At 39.6% G+C, this 17,086-nt stretch overlaps 2 protein-coding genes and 1 long non-coding RNA gene across 4 annotated transcripts; 2 read left to right on the top strand and 1 right to left on the bottom strand.

Annotated features, from left to right (window-relative positions):
- The first annotated feature begins 815 nt into the window (after window positions 1-815).
- LOC112465771 (ubiquitin carboxyl-terminal hydrolase 5) lies at window positions 816-5,436 on the top strand. Its single transcript, XM_025033492.1, has 13 exons — window positions 816-1,248; window positions 1,335-1,460; window positions 1,809-1,985; window positions 2,050-2,156; window positions 2,452-2,979; window positions 3,117-3,188; window positions 3,275-3,470; window positions 3,577-3,729; window positions 3,800-3,981; window positions 4,190-4,569; window positions 4,642-4,854; window positions 5,099-5,208; window positions 5,300-5,436. The coding sequence occupies exons 1-13, from the start codon at window positions 1,147-1,149 to the stop codon at window positions 5,363-5,365; spliced, it is 2,412 nt and encodes an 803-aa protein (XP_024889260.1). The 5' UTR covers window positions 816-1,146; the 3' UTR covers window positions 5,366-5,436.
- A 107-nt stretch (window positions 5,437-5,543) lies between these two features.
- Window positions 5,544-16,788, bottom strand: LOC112465769 (myosin-IA). The gene is made up of 15 exons (XM_025033490.1): window positions 16,572-16,788; window positions 11,747-11,853; window positions 11,423-11,618; window positions 10,966-11,185; window positions 10,642-10,854; window positions 10,323-10,526; window positions 10,040-10,238; window positions 9,776-9,945; window positions 9,443-9,703; window positions 9,066-9,310; window positions 8,621-8,783; window positions 8,208-8,540; window positions 7,855-8,045; window positions 7,526-7,774; window positions 5,544-7,327 (listed from the first exon to the last, which is right to left on the bottom strand). The coding sequence occupies exons 1-15, from the start codon at window positions 16,655-16,657 to the stop codon at window positions 7,120-7,122; spliced, it is 3,045 nt and encodes a 1,014-aa protein (XP_024889258.1). The 5' UTR covers window positions 16,658-16,788; the 3' UTR covers window positions 5,544-7,119.
- Window positions 12,553-16,554, top strand: LOC112465773. Of its 2 annotated transcripts, none has more exons than XR_003042058.1 (3): window positions 12,553-12,762; window positions 13,220-13,399; window positions 15,007-16,554. It is a non-coding gene; the product is annotated as an uncharacterized LOC112465773 (long non-coding RNA). The 2 variants fall into 2 exon arrangements; XR_003042059.1 differs by lacking the exon at window positions 13,220-13,399 and having other exon boundaries at window positions 15,007-16,034; window positions 16,317-16,554.
- Window positions 16,789-17,086: the final 298 nt, after the last annotated feature.

Consider the following 17,086-nt stretch of genomic DNA (forward strand, 5'->3'; position numbering starts at 1 on the left):
GAGACGCTCCTTTGCCTCGCGAGATGCTTCCCTTGCCTCGCGAAACACTCCTCTACCTCGCGAGGTGCTTCGCTACTTAGCTTTATATGCGATCAAAATTTATACAATATATAAATTGCATCTATGCATACAAGACAATATTTTCAAAAATTTGACTTACACCACTATGGCTTTTACCCGTCCATATGTAACATTATTTATAAGAAAGTTATATTGTAATAAGGAATTATAAGGAAACGTGTAATAAATTTGAAATTGTATGATACTAATGCCGGATATATTATACGAAATCAACATAAGACGATTTCTTAATAGATAATAACGGTGTTTATTCTTTATCTATAGAATTTCACATTTTAAAAATTATCGTTAATTATTATAAATTTCACATAAATGTGAAGGTTTGAATCAACGCTCAAATAATAGCTTCTTGCTTGCAAAATTTGACATTTATCTGAAAATTAAAATTATAAAATTACGATTATATTTTTCAAAATTATGAGATACAAAGTTCGTAATAATTTTGAAGAATGTAATCTTAATTTTGTAATTTTAATTATTGTAATTCGTTATTAATTGGAATACGCAAGATGGAAGCGCGGCCGCCGCGGCCAGAATATCCCCTCCAGCTGGCTAGTTCGGCTTCGGCACGAACCTAGCACGGACGCAAACCATGTGCGGTTACCGAGCGATACGACGTAGTTGAGTTGCATTTTCTCAGGCGGCGCGTCGGAAAATGCAACACAGCAACACACGAAAAAGGCCGGGATGGCCTCTCTCAGGTTTCTCTCTGCACATGGTCACGAGCGGCGCGGAGAGGCGGCGAGGGCGCGCGGACAACCTATGCGGAGAATTTCTTTGTTCTTTCTCTTGACAATCTCGACATTGGCAGCCCTGGATATTCCAGGAGCTTCGCGCTTTTACCGCGCGAGGCCTTCGGGAGCGATCCGGAGTTTGGCTTGTCACTCCCTTGCACCACCTTGCACTCCCTCCCTGACTGCCTGACTCCCGTCCCGTGAAGTCCCGTCCCGTCGAAGAGGGCAGCCGGCAGAGGAGGAAGAGAGAAGAGAGATAGAGAGGAGGAGAGGAAGAAGAAGAAACTCGGCCGGAGCCCGAAACAAATCCGGCAAACTGCCTCTTTTCGCCATGGAGCTGACGGAGTTAACGAAACACCTGGATAAGATCAATGTCCCGCGTGCCGGCGACAGGATATACAAGGACGAGTGCGTTTACTCCTTCGACACGCCAGTAAGATTATCCCTCGTCCTTTGTCCCCCTACGAGACTGTCGGGCGCGATCGTTATCGGTTGAAAAAAATATTTTCTCTGTCCAAGGACACGGCTACCGGCCTCTACGTCAGTCTCACCACCTTCCTGGGCTTCGGACGGGAGCATGTCACCCGGTATTATGAGAACACCGGCAATCCTGTGTACCTTCATATTAAGCGTACTAAGAAGGAGGTAATTTCAGTTTGCAGAGACAATTTTGTGACACGTTTGTGGAAAAGTTGTTTCAACTTTTATCTTTAAAGGCTAATATAATACGATATAATTAATATAACCAAGACGTTCCATATATAAGACTTCTGTCAAGTGCTAAGCTACATTGCCAATACTAATTAAATTGTCGATACTAATGTACTAACGAACGCTATCATTCGCATTGGCATTTGATGTGTAATTACACTTTTATTCAAACGAGACTTAATTTTTGTTAATAAGAATAATTAATAGATCACATTGGCAATAGAGATTTGTTAGATATAATTTTTCACATCTGAATTCAGAAATCTATAAAATTTTTTATAGATTCCGTCTGAGGAGCAGGGAGATGGACCTGAGAAGAAAATCACGCGATTGGCGATAGGAACAGTTGGTGGATTCATGCCTGATCAGCAGAAGTATATCTATGAGGAGACCTACCAGATAGTCATTTTACCTGATTTCCTTACTATCGCTTATCCCACGAGCGATCTGCCCGAAAAGGTAGGACTTATCTGTGAAATTATGTATAATCGATAATATTTAAAATACACAATACTGTTGGCAGGTGGAACAGGCAGTTAAAACTGTATTACAAATGGAAGGCGCATGGGCAGTGGCACAGGTAGAAGCCGTAGCTAACATGTGGGACGGAGAAGTCAGGACGGAGTCAAAGTGAGTCTATTAAAATTTACTATTAAAAAATTTATTAATTGGATGATCTTGATTAATTTCACATATCTATTAAATTATACGTTCAAATATTAGAGAGTATTGCTACTTATTATCACAAATGTGCTTTACAATATGCTAAACGCTTTTATATTGCTTTTAAGTTATCACTTGGAATTTATAAGCATTTAAATTCAGAAAATATGAAACTTTTCTTTTAATTACTGAAATAACGTTTAATTATCTGAATAGAAATCTTTGTTTCAAGCAAGAATGTCAAGTTTGTCGGACTTTTTAGACACGCCGCGACTCTGAAACAGCTGGACAACGGTAAAAAAATCCCGCCTAGTGGTTGGAAGTGCGAAAAATGTGATCTCACGCAGAATCTCTGGCTTAATCTGACCGACGGCAGCGTACTGTGCGGTCGCAAGTTTTACGACGGAAGTGGCGGCAACGGTCATGCCGAGGAACACTACCGCGCAACCGGTTATCCTCTAACCGTGAAACTAGGCACGATCACGAAGGGCGGTAAGGCCGACGTGTTCTCGTACGACGAGGACGACATGGTGGATGATCCAAATCTGGCAGCGCATCTATCGCACTGGGGCATCAACATCTCACAGATGGAGAAAACGGACAAGTCGATGATTGAACTGGAATTGGATCTTAATCAAAAGTTCGGCGAATGGGTCTCCCTTCAGGAAGCGGCCAGCAAATTAACACCGTTGTACGGTCCCGGCTACACCGGACTGACCAATCTGGGAAATTCCTGTTACCTGAACAGCGTCATGCAAATGCTGTTCACTATTCCTGATTTCGTTAAAAGGTGCGTAAAATTCTTTATGATGCGCTTCCGTTTTTTCACAAATGATTTTTGCTTCTACCGTACATAGGACTAGTAGAGTCTCTCTGATAAAAGGAACGTTATAAGATCGACATCTAGTAATTGCCGGTAAATTTCAGATATGTGGAGAAAGCGCCAAGAATATTCGCTAGTAATTACAACGACCCGGCGTCGGACATTAATGTTCAAATGTAAGTTTCAGTGATGCTCGATAAGGTAGTATTTAGCGATTGTCTAAAACTCTGAAGGATAATCCAAAAAATCTTAATTTCCTTAGGGCGAAATTGGGTATCGGCTTACTCTCTGGTAAATACTCGGATCAACCGAGCAAATCCGGCACGGACGACGAGTCGCGGCAAGGTATTCCGCCACGGATGTTTAAGGTCCTGATCGGTCGCGGAAACGCTGATTTCTTCTCAAATCGACAACAAGATGCTCAGGAATTTCTTCTTTACCTGATTAATTTACTCAATGTAATTATTAATTTCATTTTCAGTAGTAATCGAACATTTCTTTATGCACTGTTAAATCTATTATTAAGCTAAGCCGAAGATTTTAATCGGGGAAATTTATTGATAGCGCAACAATCGACACGAGGTGTGTCCCACGGAATGTTTCAAATTCAAAGTCGAGGAGAGATACCAGTGTGGCAAATCCAACAAAGTCAAGTACACCAGTCGGCCGGAATACATCCTGCCACTGCCGATACCATTGAACGCGGCTGTGAATAAGGTGCGTATATTCAAACACGTTTGATAATTTTTTCGAAGAGTAATTAAAACTAATGAAGCGACTAATCAAGGACGAGGTAGCTGCATACGAGGCTCAGAAGAAGGAAGCCGAGGCGAAAGAGCAGAAGCTAGATTCCAGTACTATCGTGAGACCCCGTATAAAATTGTCGTCATGCCTCGAAAGTTTCAGTCGCACGGAAATTGTGGAACAGTTTTACAGTTCGGCATTGAACGAGAAGACGATAGCACACAAGTAAATATCGTTATAGCTACCGATGGCTAAACGTTGTTCCATTTACTTGATAATTATATCGAACACGTTAACTCCGTTCAGCAATCAATAATATTATAATCTATTACATTTCTCTGAGTATTCTACTTATCTATCTACATATAATCGTTAAAAATCGACCAGATCTAATTTTTCACAACAAATTCTTTTCACGTTACTATCTTTTTAGAACCACCAGACTGGCCAGCTTTCCGGATTACTTGCTGATCCATCTAAAGAAGTTCACCATGAAGGAAGACTGGACGTCCATCAAGCTGGACGTAGCGGTAGAGATGCCAGACACAGTGGATCTGAGTTTTCTACGTGGAAACGGTTTGCAGCCCGGCGAGGAACTGTTGCCGGACGGTGTTAAACCACCGCCGCCTGTCTACGACACGGTTCTTCTGAAGGAATTGACGGATATAGGCTTTTCACCAAACGCGTGCAAGCGAGCCCTGTACTTCACGGAGAACCGCAGCCTCGAGGCCGCGACCAATTGGGTGATGGAGCACATCGCAGATTCCGATTTCGACGAGCCATTCGTGCCACCAGGAGTCGACGTTAAGTCTGGTAAATTGACACGCTTCAGCGTTGAATCGTAGTCGATTGAGCGATTTTTTTTACCTGATTGATTGATTTTAGGCGAAGACAAGTTTGTGGCAGATCGAGCTGCTTTGGAAATGGTGATGAGCATGGGCTTTACGCGGGAGCAAGCAACGAAGGCACTCAAAGCGACCAACAATAATCTGGAGCGTGCGGCCGATTGGATTTTCAGTCACCAAGCCGAGCTCGACGCCCCGGAAACGGACGGTACCGCGGCGCCAACGAAGGAGTCATTCAAAGACGGAAGCAGTCGTGAGTCACAAATATATGTATTTTTCAAACTGCGAATTGTAATATCAATAATTCGAGAGAAAATATATGGCCTCTTATATAAACAATACGGACGCGACATGCCAAAATAGACAAAAATGAAGTGAAAATAAAGGAAGTTAGAAATAATGTAACTAAATTATTATCGGAATTTATGAAGCTTATAGCATTGTTGAGAGGAATTGAATGTACCTTTTCGATTGTTTTAAGCGTTTCCGTGTTTTAGGATACAAATTAGTGGGCTTTATATCGCATATGGGCACATCGACGATGGTAGGCCATTACGTTTGTCACTTGCTGAAGGAAGACCGATGGGTGATATTTAATGACGAAAAAGTACGACAGTTATTTCTTGATCTTTGTTTTATAAGATTATTATTTCTGAAAACTTTGATATTTCTCTTCTTACACAAATTTATTATTGCAGGTCGCTTTATCGGAAAATCCGCCGAAAGAGTTAGGATACATCTACATGTATCAACGGATTGACTAGTGTAACTGCTGTTTTGTATAAAGATGTTGCTTTTCAACAATAAAAAAATAATACAAATGGTTTTTATATTATATATTGCGTATATTGAAAGTATGTCAAAGTGATAACGTGAAACAACGCGGCGTTTTCACGAGACACGAGAAACGTATAAGGAAAAGTAAAGGGAACGTACAAGGAGTATAAAATGAAAATTCCACTTTATTTTCTAACAATGGCACATTTCTAACTTCACGATTACAATTGCCAATGGAAATGAAGTAAATTCTGTTCGAATATATAAATAAAAGAAAATTAGCTCGTTTTTAATGAATGTTTTATAAATGCATAAATACCGGATTAACGGATTCTATGGCAATGTATAACAATTTCGCATGTTAATCGAAGTAATGGCGAAATAATCGTCAAATAATATATATTTTGATTAAGCTTGATCGTATGTATATATATATATTCCTATACAGTCTCTAAATCTAAGTACACGGAAAGATCCAAAACTTTCTTTGGAAAAGGACGCATTTAACTTTCGTTATATTTTGTATCGAGTTAGCAGGCACTACTGGTGTACGGTAATATATATTTAGTTTATATATATTTGTTTTATCGTACTGTGCTTTTTGTATTTATTTATGTAAAAAATCTTCAAAAATCTTTAAAAAAATATTTCGATCTGGTAGTAAGTAAAAGGCCACAAGCTTACGGCACATTGCGGTTAATAAGAAACGTTTTGTATAATCACCGTAACACGTCGGTAGCACTTTCCTTTGAGAAAAGGACAACTCGATGACTTTCTATGAGTTAACGTTTAAGTTATCTTGTATAAATTACGCATTCACTGTTATACCCCCCCCCCCCCCGGTGAAACTCACTTTCGTAGATTTTACGTCTCGTCCTCTCTCACGCCGCACATTACAAGCTAATAATATTAATATATTAAAGAGTATTTACAGAGAAATGCGTCGTGGGCGCTATACCCGATGGAATATACCAGCGTACGGAAAGAATTTATCAAGTTTCTCGTATGCTTCACGCTACGCAAGTGACTCGCATATGTCACGTGTATGTAATTAACTTGTACTGTCACATTTTTTTCTTTTTACATACTCTTGACATAAGTATATCTATTATGCAGGCACGCAAGTTGACGAAAGTTCAAACTTCTTAGGTCTACTAAGAAATACTCGAAAAATGTTAAAAATAATTCTTCACTAAAATTATTGAAACGTAGAACAAGTACGAAAAATAACTAGAAGTTATAATGAGAAATTAGAAATTATAATGCTGTATAACATTATTGAAGAAAAATCAATAATGTTTTTAAAACGTGATTATAACGTTCTTGTCAAAATTTTTTTCACGGAAAGAAACCTGCGCTTGAATTTCCGGTCATATGTCTGCAATAATATATGATATATGCCTATGATAATATATGCATAATATATTATGTAACGAGAACTTGGACATTATATTTAATTTAAACGTTTGATTACGCAACAGATATACATAGACATTGATCGAACTTTCAGCACAGTAAAATTCGCATTACATTGACATTCGTCATAACGTGATTAATATTACATGAAAAATATGTAAAAACAAATGATTCAACTGGGAAAAACTTTCAAATGCGAACTCTGAGTACTGAATATTGTCTCATAAAATCGCTGAATGTAGAACAACCGCACGGCGGAACGTTTGACAAAAAATATATGTCTTTATAATACAGTCTCGAATAAGTCGTCGGACTTATAAACTGATCAATGCGGATTTATTACGAATCTTGTATTAACACTATCGATGATGCCCACCGACGGTGGAATGGCATAGATGATTTGATTACCGTCCTTCTTGAATGTAGGCTCGATCAAGTCAGGCATCACTTCAATGTGCAATAATCTGCTCTTGTTGCCAAGCATACATTTGAACTTCACATCCACTGTCACGTGTAGATCGGCACCACGCAGCCTATCCAAGAAAAAAAAGACTTTATTGCCAGATTCTTTCAAATAAAATTGCAAATAAATAAAAAAGGTACACCCCGAAATTCGCTTGAACTGTTCATTAAAATTTTCAGAGACCAGGAATATTTTATACGGTATGTATCTAGAGAACGCATTCGCATATTAGATATTGAGTTTTTAAAATATTTTCGAGACGACTTACTGATAGTATCGGTTGCTCAGCACGCCAACCAGCTCTCCGACTCTGTCGTCTTTGGCGATGATCGACAGAATGAAATCGTTTCCACGATTCGAGTGAATTGTGATAAGCTGATCCCTTCCAGGCGAAACGCTTAGGCCAGTGATCTCCGCTATCGGCATACCTTTTTTCATGTTCTTAAACTTGACGCCGTCGAGTTTATACACAGTATGTTCCGTCACCACCAAAACGCGATCCGCTGGTTTGTTGAACCTGTATTATTTCTTGGATTACCATATTATCACGATCATAATATCATTATTTATCACGAGATTATTGACAAAATAAAAAACCTGTTAGTCTTCCTAATAAATGCGCTGAACAGAACGGTCTTGAAGTGGTCGGTATTTCGTAGGTTGTTTATCGAAGAATTGAAAACGTCGCTTTGAGAATTCTCGTCCGGCTTGGACAGATAGTTTCCCTCCCAACGACGGTCTTGACCCCAGTAAGATCGCTTCGAACGCAACACAGCACCCGCGGCCATCTGTAAAACAAATTCATGGTATAATTAATCGAATCGCATCGAGCTACTGATAATCTATTTTAACTGGCAGAAAGATCTTTATTAACTCTCTGATCTTCGATCTTTATTAGCTTTCTCAAGTTGCGATAATAGAGATAGAATAAACGGCGAAAATTGCCATGCCTTTAATCGAAGTTGCGGCCAATCCTCCCGAGGAATCGCTCTGAGTATCATCCATGCCCACCACCTCGCGTACATATTTCTCAAAGCGGGCACCACGTGTCTCACGGCGAAATTTTCGCGCGGCCATGGTAAAGTCTTGCCGTAATTTCGCAGATTCTTGGCGCCTTTGAATGTCCGTTCGAGTTGCTTGATATACACGCGTCGTTTGTATCTTCTGTAATGCTCCATCAGCACTAATGCGGCCTTCATCTTCTTGTACTTTTGACGGCAAAGATATCCTCGCCATTGCTTTTGTAAGAGAATTACGACACCTGGTATTAAGTCGCTGCGCATCTGCGAACAAAATAATTAATCAATATTCACTGACTGTAAATATTGTCGCGATATATGAAATCCAGATTAGGCCAATTAACCTTTTCTAACGCAAATAAAGTCTGCGGCGAGCGAATGAATATCTTCGTGTGCCCGTACTTAACATCGTCCGAGAAATTCTTCTCATCCATCAATGTGCGTACGCCATCCTTATCACTGTCGCCTCGATAGTTTGGCCATGTGTATTGTGATATCATTTTATATCTAAAACCGAAAAATTAAATTTATTGTTATTTCCATAACTTTGCATTTAAAACACTTATAATTTAATCGTTCAATAATTAAAAAAAAATTCATAACTCGTAAAGTTAAACGTCCACCTAATTCTCATTGCTCATTTTTTCTAAACACATTATTTTGTTTTTCTTTTATTTATTTTACTCTTATTAGTTCCTTTAATTCTTGTTCAATAATTATCCGATGATTATATCAGTTCGAATAAGCATTTTGTTATTTAATTTTACTGCATTCTAACAGATTCAATACCTTTTCAGAAATCTGTCGTATCGTTGTCTGTACACGAAACCAGCCCGTCTCACCAATATGTTCTCCACAAGTCCCAAGTATCTCACTTGATGGTTTACTCTCTCCTCATCGAATACAACTGGAGACTTTACCTCGTTTGGTTTTATGCATCTGATATAAAAAGGTTCTTTACTCGCTAGATTCTTCACCAGTGCAATCATAGAATTGCGGAACATGGTGCCAGCAGTTAAAGGCCTCTTTGTCGTCTAAAATAAATAATGCGCAGATTTTTTTAGATACGATCTTTTTCAAATAATTGAAATCATGTATCTACATACAATATTAAAAATATGATTGTAATATGGTTCAACATATGTATGAGCGACCATCTTTCTTACCTTCAAAATGTTCTGGGCACCCTCAGGCCACATTTTGCTAATTACAGAATTTTTGCTTTGATAGAGAAGACGTTTGAAGTCTTGGAAGAGTGTGTCTTTGTTCTTGTCGAGGAAACCATTGATATTGTAAATCACATCGCCCGCATAATGTTTGATCTTAAATTGCGTTCTGTGTTCTAATTCTTTGTCCATCGGTTTTAATTGTCGAGAGCTGTAGTGTTTATGATTCACTAACTTCTTATCCATTGCGTTGAGAAGAATCTAGAAAAAGGCGTTTGTGTATTTTTCACAAGAGAATCTTCTGCTTAATAAAACTTTAGATCTTCCAACTACCTCATCCGTGACCTTCCCGACGTTGAGACAAGCTTCATCCATGATTGCTATCATTCCCTTGTGAGCTTGCTCGACCAAGTCGCAAATGATCTGATTGTTAAAGTATTCAATGTTTTGCCAAGCTATCCCTTCCTTCTGGTACTCTTCTTGCTCTTGTTTCAGAACCAATTCTGCGACAAAATAATGCTCGTAATTACGATTGTGAATCTTATGTCTCTCAATCCGACGTATTCCCGCGCATATTAAGCATTAATTTATACTCACCGATAAAAAGCTGTTGCAGCTTTTCGTTGCAATAATTGATGCAAAACTGCTCGAAGCTATTTATGTCAAAAATTTCGAAGCCGTAGATATCGAGCACGCCGATCAGCGTTCCGTATCTCTTCATGTCGTCACTGTTATTTACGTTGATCGATCCATTGACGCGCGACACTATCCACGTGAACAATCGCTCGTATACAGCCTGAAAGATTCATAAAAATCTTTGTCAATACATGTTAATTAGATCGTAGGAAACTCTATACGAAAACGAATAACTTGAACGCACTTTCGCTAATGCATCTCGGCCATATTCGGCTTCTATCAAAGTGTGAGTCTTCTGCATAACTTCTCCACCCGCCGCTATGACTCTCTGCGAGAGAGCAGTGCTTAGATCTTTCGAGTTGATGGAGAATAAGTTAGCGGTGTCATTTAAAGCACTGTTATTTCCGATTATAAGTTTGTCATCGTCCAGCCTGAAGGTGATGTTACCCTGTAAAGTAACAAAGAAATAAATCACATGAAATCGCGTATGTAGCTACATATTGTAGGAACAAATAAAGCATTAATGTTGAGAAAAGCATTCTACTTTTATGTCAATTACCTACCAAATGTAAGATACCAGCGACGATATTCCATATGGTCTGCGTCTCGGCCGTGGAGAATCCGAGGGTAGACATGGCGGTGCAAGCAGTTTTATAGTCGCTTCTGTCGGAAGTAGTTGTCTTGTTATTGCTTCCATTGCCGATGAAGTAGTAAGCGGCTGGGTCACGGACCAAACGTAGTTTGTTCAATTCGGCCTCGCTGCAGCCGTTCAGTAACTAAAAAATTAAACATATTTTTGCTATGGCATATTTGCAAGCGATTTATATTCCAATCTCGCGCGACGAGAAGTTTTAAGCGTGAAATTAGCGAGTGCGAGCGAACGGAACCTGATAGAAGCAGTGAAAGTTGCGTTCTCCCTTTTGCTGATAGACCACCCGCGATTTCTCGAGAAGGTAATTGGTCACGTGGCCGCCGATGGGGTCTCCCTTGAAATCGAAATTGATGTCCATGTACTTTCCGAAACGCGACGAGTTGTCATTTCTATTTGTTTTGGCGTTACCAAACGCCTCCAATATCGAGTTCGATTGAATGAGAATGTTCTTCACCCTGAAAAGATGCGCAATCGTTTTTATCACGCTTAGCCGCCCTATGGAATGAAAATATTTTCAGTATCATATCAACGAAATCTCTATTTTACGTTAAGCGCTGCGCGATTGAGTAATACACGAGAGTTTCCAAAAATGCAGCGAACAGAACTTAATCTTATCGCTTATAGAGATTCGCGCTAGACAGATTAGATAGCGAAAGCTGATACTAATTGTCATTCCAATCGACAACGTGTACCTCTCGATTTCCTGCTGGCCGCTGAGATTGGTCACGGCGGCAATATATTTCATTATGATTTTGCTAGCTTCTGTTTTACCAGAGCCCGACTCGCCGCTTATAACTATACAAGTGTCTCTGCCCTGTTGCTTCATCTCCTTATGCACCGCATCCGCGATCGCGAAAATGTGCGGCGGGTTCTCGAACAGTTCTCTCCCTGGAAATAATTTTTAAAGATAAGAGCGTCGAAAATTATTTAAATGTGTACATACATTTTAATCGCCTCGATACCAGTCAAATATTCACCTCGAAGCGAAAATTATTAATATTTTTTCGATCGTATACCTTTATACTTATTAATCTGGTCCGCATCGTAAATATTGGTGCTCCTGTAAGGGTTCACGCTCACACAGACCTCGCCGATGTACGTGTAAATCTTTCCCCCGTTAAATCTGCAACAAAATACAACAAGAATAATATATTAAAAAAAGATGTGAGGTAGAATTAACTAAAATAAATCAAAGTTAGGGTTTTCTAAGCAAATTCAACATATTAAAATGAAATCTTGATAAAAATGTTCTACAGGAAACCAAGACAACGTAAGCAGTCTTATACTATATGTATGCAAGCCGCAAAACTCGATAAAGTACTCATTGTCAGTTTCCTTGGAAGGGAATTGTTCGTTAGTTCGTAATAAATAGTTTTACGGTTCCGTGGAAATTATAGACATTCGATATCCACGAAAACGAAAGATAAGTGTTATCGGCCGTACAAGAGATCGACTTTGGGATTAGTGAAGCATAATGAGTCACTTGTCGTTACTTCGATAACAATTGCGCGCTCGCTAGTGCAAATAATCATTTTTCTACACGCAGCGAGAAACGATTATTTAAAACGATATATTTGATGTACGAGAACGTTTTAACTTTTAACGTTCATTCTAACATTTACATATCCGATATATTTAAAAAGAAGCGCTGTATTCTGACAAATTAAAGAAATACAAATCCAGATAAAATCCCTTTATAATAATTATTATTAAAACCCTTTATAATAATTATTATATCGCATTATTCATATCATTGACCATTATGAGGCTGAATTTCGTGGAAATGACGCAAGCGCAATCCGAAAACTATGCAACGATTCGAGGATGACGATGACTCATCGCCGGCACGAGCCCCGATAAGGATTACACGAGACGCATACATTCGTCGCGTGTATCCGAGGATACGCGTCTTCGAACGCTCATTTTCTCGTCGAGCATTTACCGCTAAACGAGCTTGTCTCTCGTGTGTTCCTCATTTCGCGTCAGCGTCGCGGATGACATGAGTCGTCGTCTGAAATGATGACATAAATCGGTAAGAATAAAATGTTACCTATGTAGCAGCTCAATCGTGGATAATCAGTCAATATTGTATTTAATTTTAAAGGGTAAACTGAAGGTTTGAATAACAGTTCAAAATATTAAATTAATAGAGATCTTACAGCAAGCAAACGTTAAAGAACGAGCCGAGACTCTTTCCTTAATTGTTATATATCCTTTCTGAATTATACTGCAACTAATTATTTGTTATCACAATATAATCATTTGAGAGACTTCTAATTCCGAATCTTTCTCTTAGTGAAACCGTTAAAGCTGCCGAGAGAAAATAATAACGTTTTACATTAAAAATAATTTCATAGATGTTGCTCCTGAAAAAAGAGATTTTTTTTATCACGAGCATGATTCAGACAGTCACGCTTAAAGTTAAATAAAAGTAAGAACTTCATGTGTACGTTTTCCCGATACGTTCTTTTGCTTCTTTCTCGTGAAAGTTGCAGTTTAGCGAACGGTCGGAGTATCAGTGATTTTGTCGAACCGTGGAGGAAAAAATAACAGGCAAACCCGTTTTCTAGTAAAGTGAGTAGTACGACACACGACACAAGGTATCAGAATCGTTCGAAAAGATATGTGCTTAGTCTACGGTTGCGACACAAAATGAAGCTGATATGACAGTAAGTACCGCCAGAAAATATTTTCTACGCGGATTATAACGATATAACGATATAACGTTAAACAAGAATGCTTAGTAATTTACTTGCATTATAACAATTTGAAAAAAAGTCTCGTTTTCCTTTTTATAAATTTATATAATTCAGATCTTTCAAACCGTAATTGAAGTTTTCAGTCTATTGTTAAAAATTAAATATTTTATATTACATATATTCTTCACATTAACTTAGCCGTTTTTAGATAATTATAATTGATTTCTCTAATATATATCTGATCGGATATGTTCATCTAAGTGATCGATCCCTATAATTGCACACTTATCAAACTTATTCAATAGATATTTCTACTTAATTAAACATGCTTAATTTGATTCAATCTAACGTGCAGATTTATTCGAGATTTCACGTAATATGTCTATCCCAGTGTACGATGAATCAGAGCGCGTATAATTCATTTTCACTCATGAATATACGCCTTCCAAGAAATATGCGTCACGCATTGTGTATTATTGACCTTCGGGTGCTATGAGCGAATTACATCGAATCTCAATCTATAGCGTAGATATTTTACAGGTAAAAATATGTAATTTATATTCAGTGTTTTGTAAAACCGGCTTGCGCGAGAGACGCGACATTTCCATACATATATTGAACAGATATTCGAAATAATTACAGATATCGGAAACATTGTACGGATCTTTAGTGTCTTGGTATTTTTTTGGTACTACACAAAGTTGTAGTACCACGGATTTTATCGTTAGAGCGTTAGAAAGTCGTTTATTATTTTAAAACTTCTCTTTTTAATTTCTTACAATTATAAGGTCCTAAGCTGTTGACTTGCTGTAATTGCGGCGAGAATATACGGATTAACGACCGCTTTATCTTAAATTGTGCTACTTGTCTCTGTGCTCTGGTCTCTGTGCGTGCGATTTCGTGGCGGATGTGCGTAACGCGCGTATAGTTGCGTGAGTCTTTATCCGCAAAACGATACACCCGCGTAACCGCGCAACAGGTATAATATCGTTGCTTCCGTCCCTTCCGTCAGTTGCTCACAATGTGATATTCACGTCCGTGCCCCCCGCGATGTAAACGATATCGCAAAGTGAATCGGAGTAGTTTCCCTGACGTGTTCCTTTTTGCGACACGAAGCGACGATTTTCTTCGTGACTCGTCTGTTTTTGAGCGTACCAGCTTGTCATATCTTTAGAAACCGTTCGGCTGGCAATCGTATGATAGAATAAAGATCCGTTTATTACGAAGAGACGATCGACTGAATTGTCATCTATCTTTGGAAACAATTCGGGCAACTTCGCAATTGCAAGATAGAATAAAAATCCGAAGAGACGATCACCTACTTGAATATTAACTAACTATAGTTTATCCATTCTAGAGATTCTTAGGGCTTAGCGAAATACGCTCCTCGATATCAAATATCTCTACAATCGAGCGTTAAATTTTCGTTGAATAAGAAGTTAATAACTGGAATTTCAGCTCTGCGAAAGAGAAAGATGCGTTTATAACTGTCTCTACGACAGGACGGCGTGCAACAACATGGTTTCGGTTAACTAAGTTAATGTGCTAATCGCCGTTTTTAATTCTCTATATTACAGCTCCGTCTGCGAAGATACGAAGAAGACGGCGTAGCTGTGATTAACGTCGATTAACGGCCGATCGCACCTTATTGCTGTCATCTAGAATCCGACTGCAGCCGTGGTCTGCTGCAAGCTGCAACCCAACTCGTTATTCGTCGTCTATTTACAGCCTCGCTTGTAATACATACACGCGGAAAAGTAACATCCAGTTAAGTTATAATTAGTGTCGATGTAACAGTCCTGGGAAAAGTTGTCACTGTGACGTGTGACATGAAAACGAAAGTATGAAACATGATACTGTTGGAAAATATCAAAGATAGTAAGGAGTAAATTATACATATACATACTTCCAAGATTTAGTTTTCTGATATACGTACGAGTGTGCATATCGCGATTATATCGCTCGACGTGCAAAATATATCTTAATGAATCTGACGATTTTTCAAGGAAAAACGCACGTTTTGTTCTTTCGCCAACCTATTATTTGCCTTAAGAAGAAGTAACTTCACATATAGAACTAAAAATATCATTCAAAATAAAATAGATGCAAAAGAAAATATGATGAAAGTACCTGATTCCCATATTAAAATTATAATATGCACTAGTAAACATCAAGTACTAGTAAACATCCCATAAAAAACGCCCGGATTTTCTAAGGTTTCCTTCGATTCATTTCTCATTCGGGAAATAAAAAGCCGAAACAATCTACGTTTATATTTTCTTTTTTTATCTCAAATTCTGGACTCATTGTCAGTCAAGTACAAAACATATATGAGCAAGAATCGCTTCGTATAAGTAATGATTTCCTCTCTTGTTTTCGATTCTCCAAGAATGGAAATATATATAATCTTTGCATTTTCTTCGTCGTGCTTTTGGTCGCGACGATTAAGAGGAACCTTGTGGCGCCCGACTCTCGCAAAAAACGTAGGCCAGAATTAACTGGTCAAGGCTGTCCGGTGGAAACGACCTCGGACTCGGACGTCTTCCCGTACGTTGTCGCCGTTAGCGGGTCAAGTTCAAGATACATTAGGAACTTAATATTCGAGGTACCTGAAAGATATGAAAGAAAGAAAGAGAGAGAGAGAGAGAGAGAGAGAGAGAGAGAGAGAGAGAGAAACGAGGGGAATAATAACAGATATGTTACTTCATTCTCCTCTCTTATCTCTATATGAAGTCATTTTATTGCCTCACGCGCGTATCTTAACTTTCATTAACAATAGATAATTATTTATCAGAGTTCACAGCTCCCGTTTCTCGAAAGAAAAATGAAAACTCGATAAAAATTTCTACGTCAACATCTCCAGAACGGTTTTCCGTTCGGTTCGCAGAGAATGCAGAAAGGTGAACGTAAACCCTTCACTATCTCTAGGCGACCACCTGCCGACGCGCAGGCCACACCCTCTCGCGGCTATAGCGGCGAACCGAGAGGAAATCGCACGCGCGCGCGGCGCGGGGAGGCGCTCGGCGCTCCCCGCCGTCCACCTGTCAGGAATCGCGTCTGCAATTCAACGAGTTTTGGAATACGGAGTACGGATCGCCCGGTACTCCGATTACTCCGAGGGATAAGAATGGTGTGTACACACCTGATCTTGAGGTTCTCCACCACGCGCTCCACCGTGATTTCATCCAGCAACACGAAGTCGCCGATGCCGACGTCGTGGCTCGCCATCTCTGTCTCGCTCGTTCCCTCGTCTTCACGGCACGGCACAGCACGGCACGCGCGCAACGCTCACGATCGTAATAACCGCACTTGTCAACCACCCACGTGCTACCACCGCGCGCGACCGATCCGCGCGCACTGACGTGAGTGACGATTGGCTCCCACCGCACGACGCACGGTCCCACCGTCGGCCAACTTCGCTATCTCGCGCGACGCGAGCAGCGAATGCGGTCATCTTCAGCCCTCTGCCGCTTTCCGCCTCCCCACCGCGCTCGGTCGATGACGGTGCGTGGTAGGGCCGTATGTATACATACGACAAAATATTCAGACAAAATCAGGATTGCCGACGAAGCTTTTCGCGTCTAGCCTTCGATAACTTAACTGGCGACCACGTCACCCGATAGAATTGCAAAAATTTCTGCACGTCATCCACGTTCA

The sequence above is a fragment of the Temnothorax curvispinosus genome, unplaced genomic scaffold (assembly GCF_003070985.1).
Source record: "Temnothorax curvispinosus isolate PA1 unplaced genomic scaffold, ASM307098v1 QBEX01015512.1, whole genome shotgun sequence".
Classification (NCBI taxonomy): Eukaryota; Metazoa; Arthropoda; class Insecta; order Hymenoptera; family Formicidae; genus Temnothorax; species Temnothorax curvispinosus.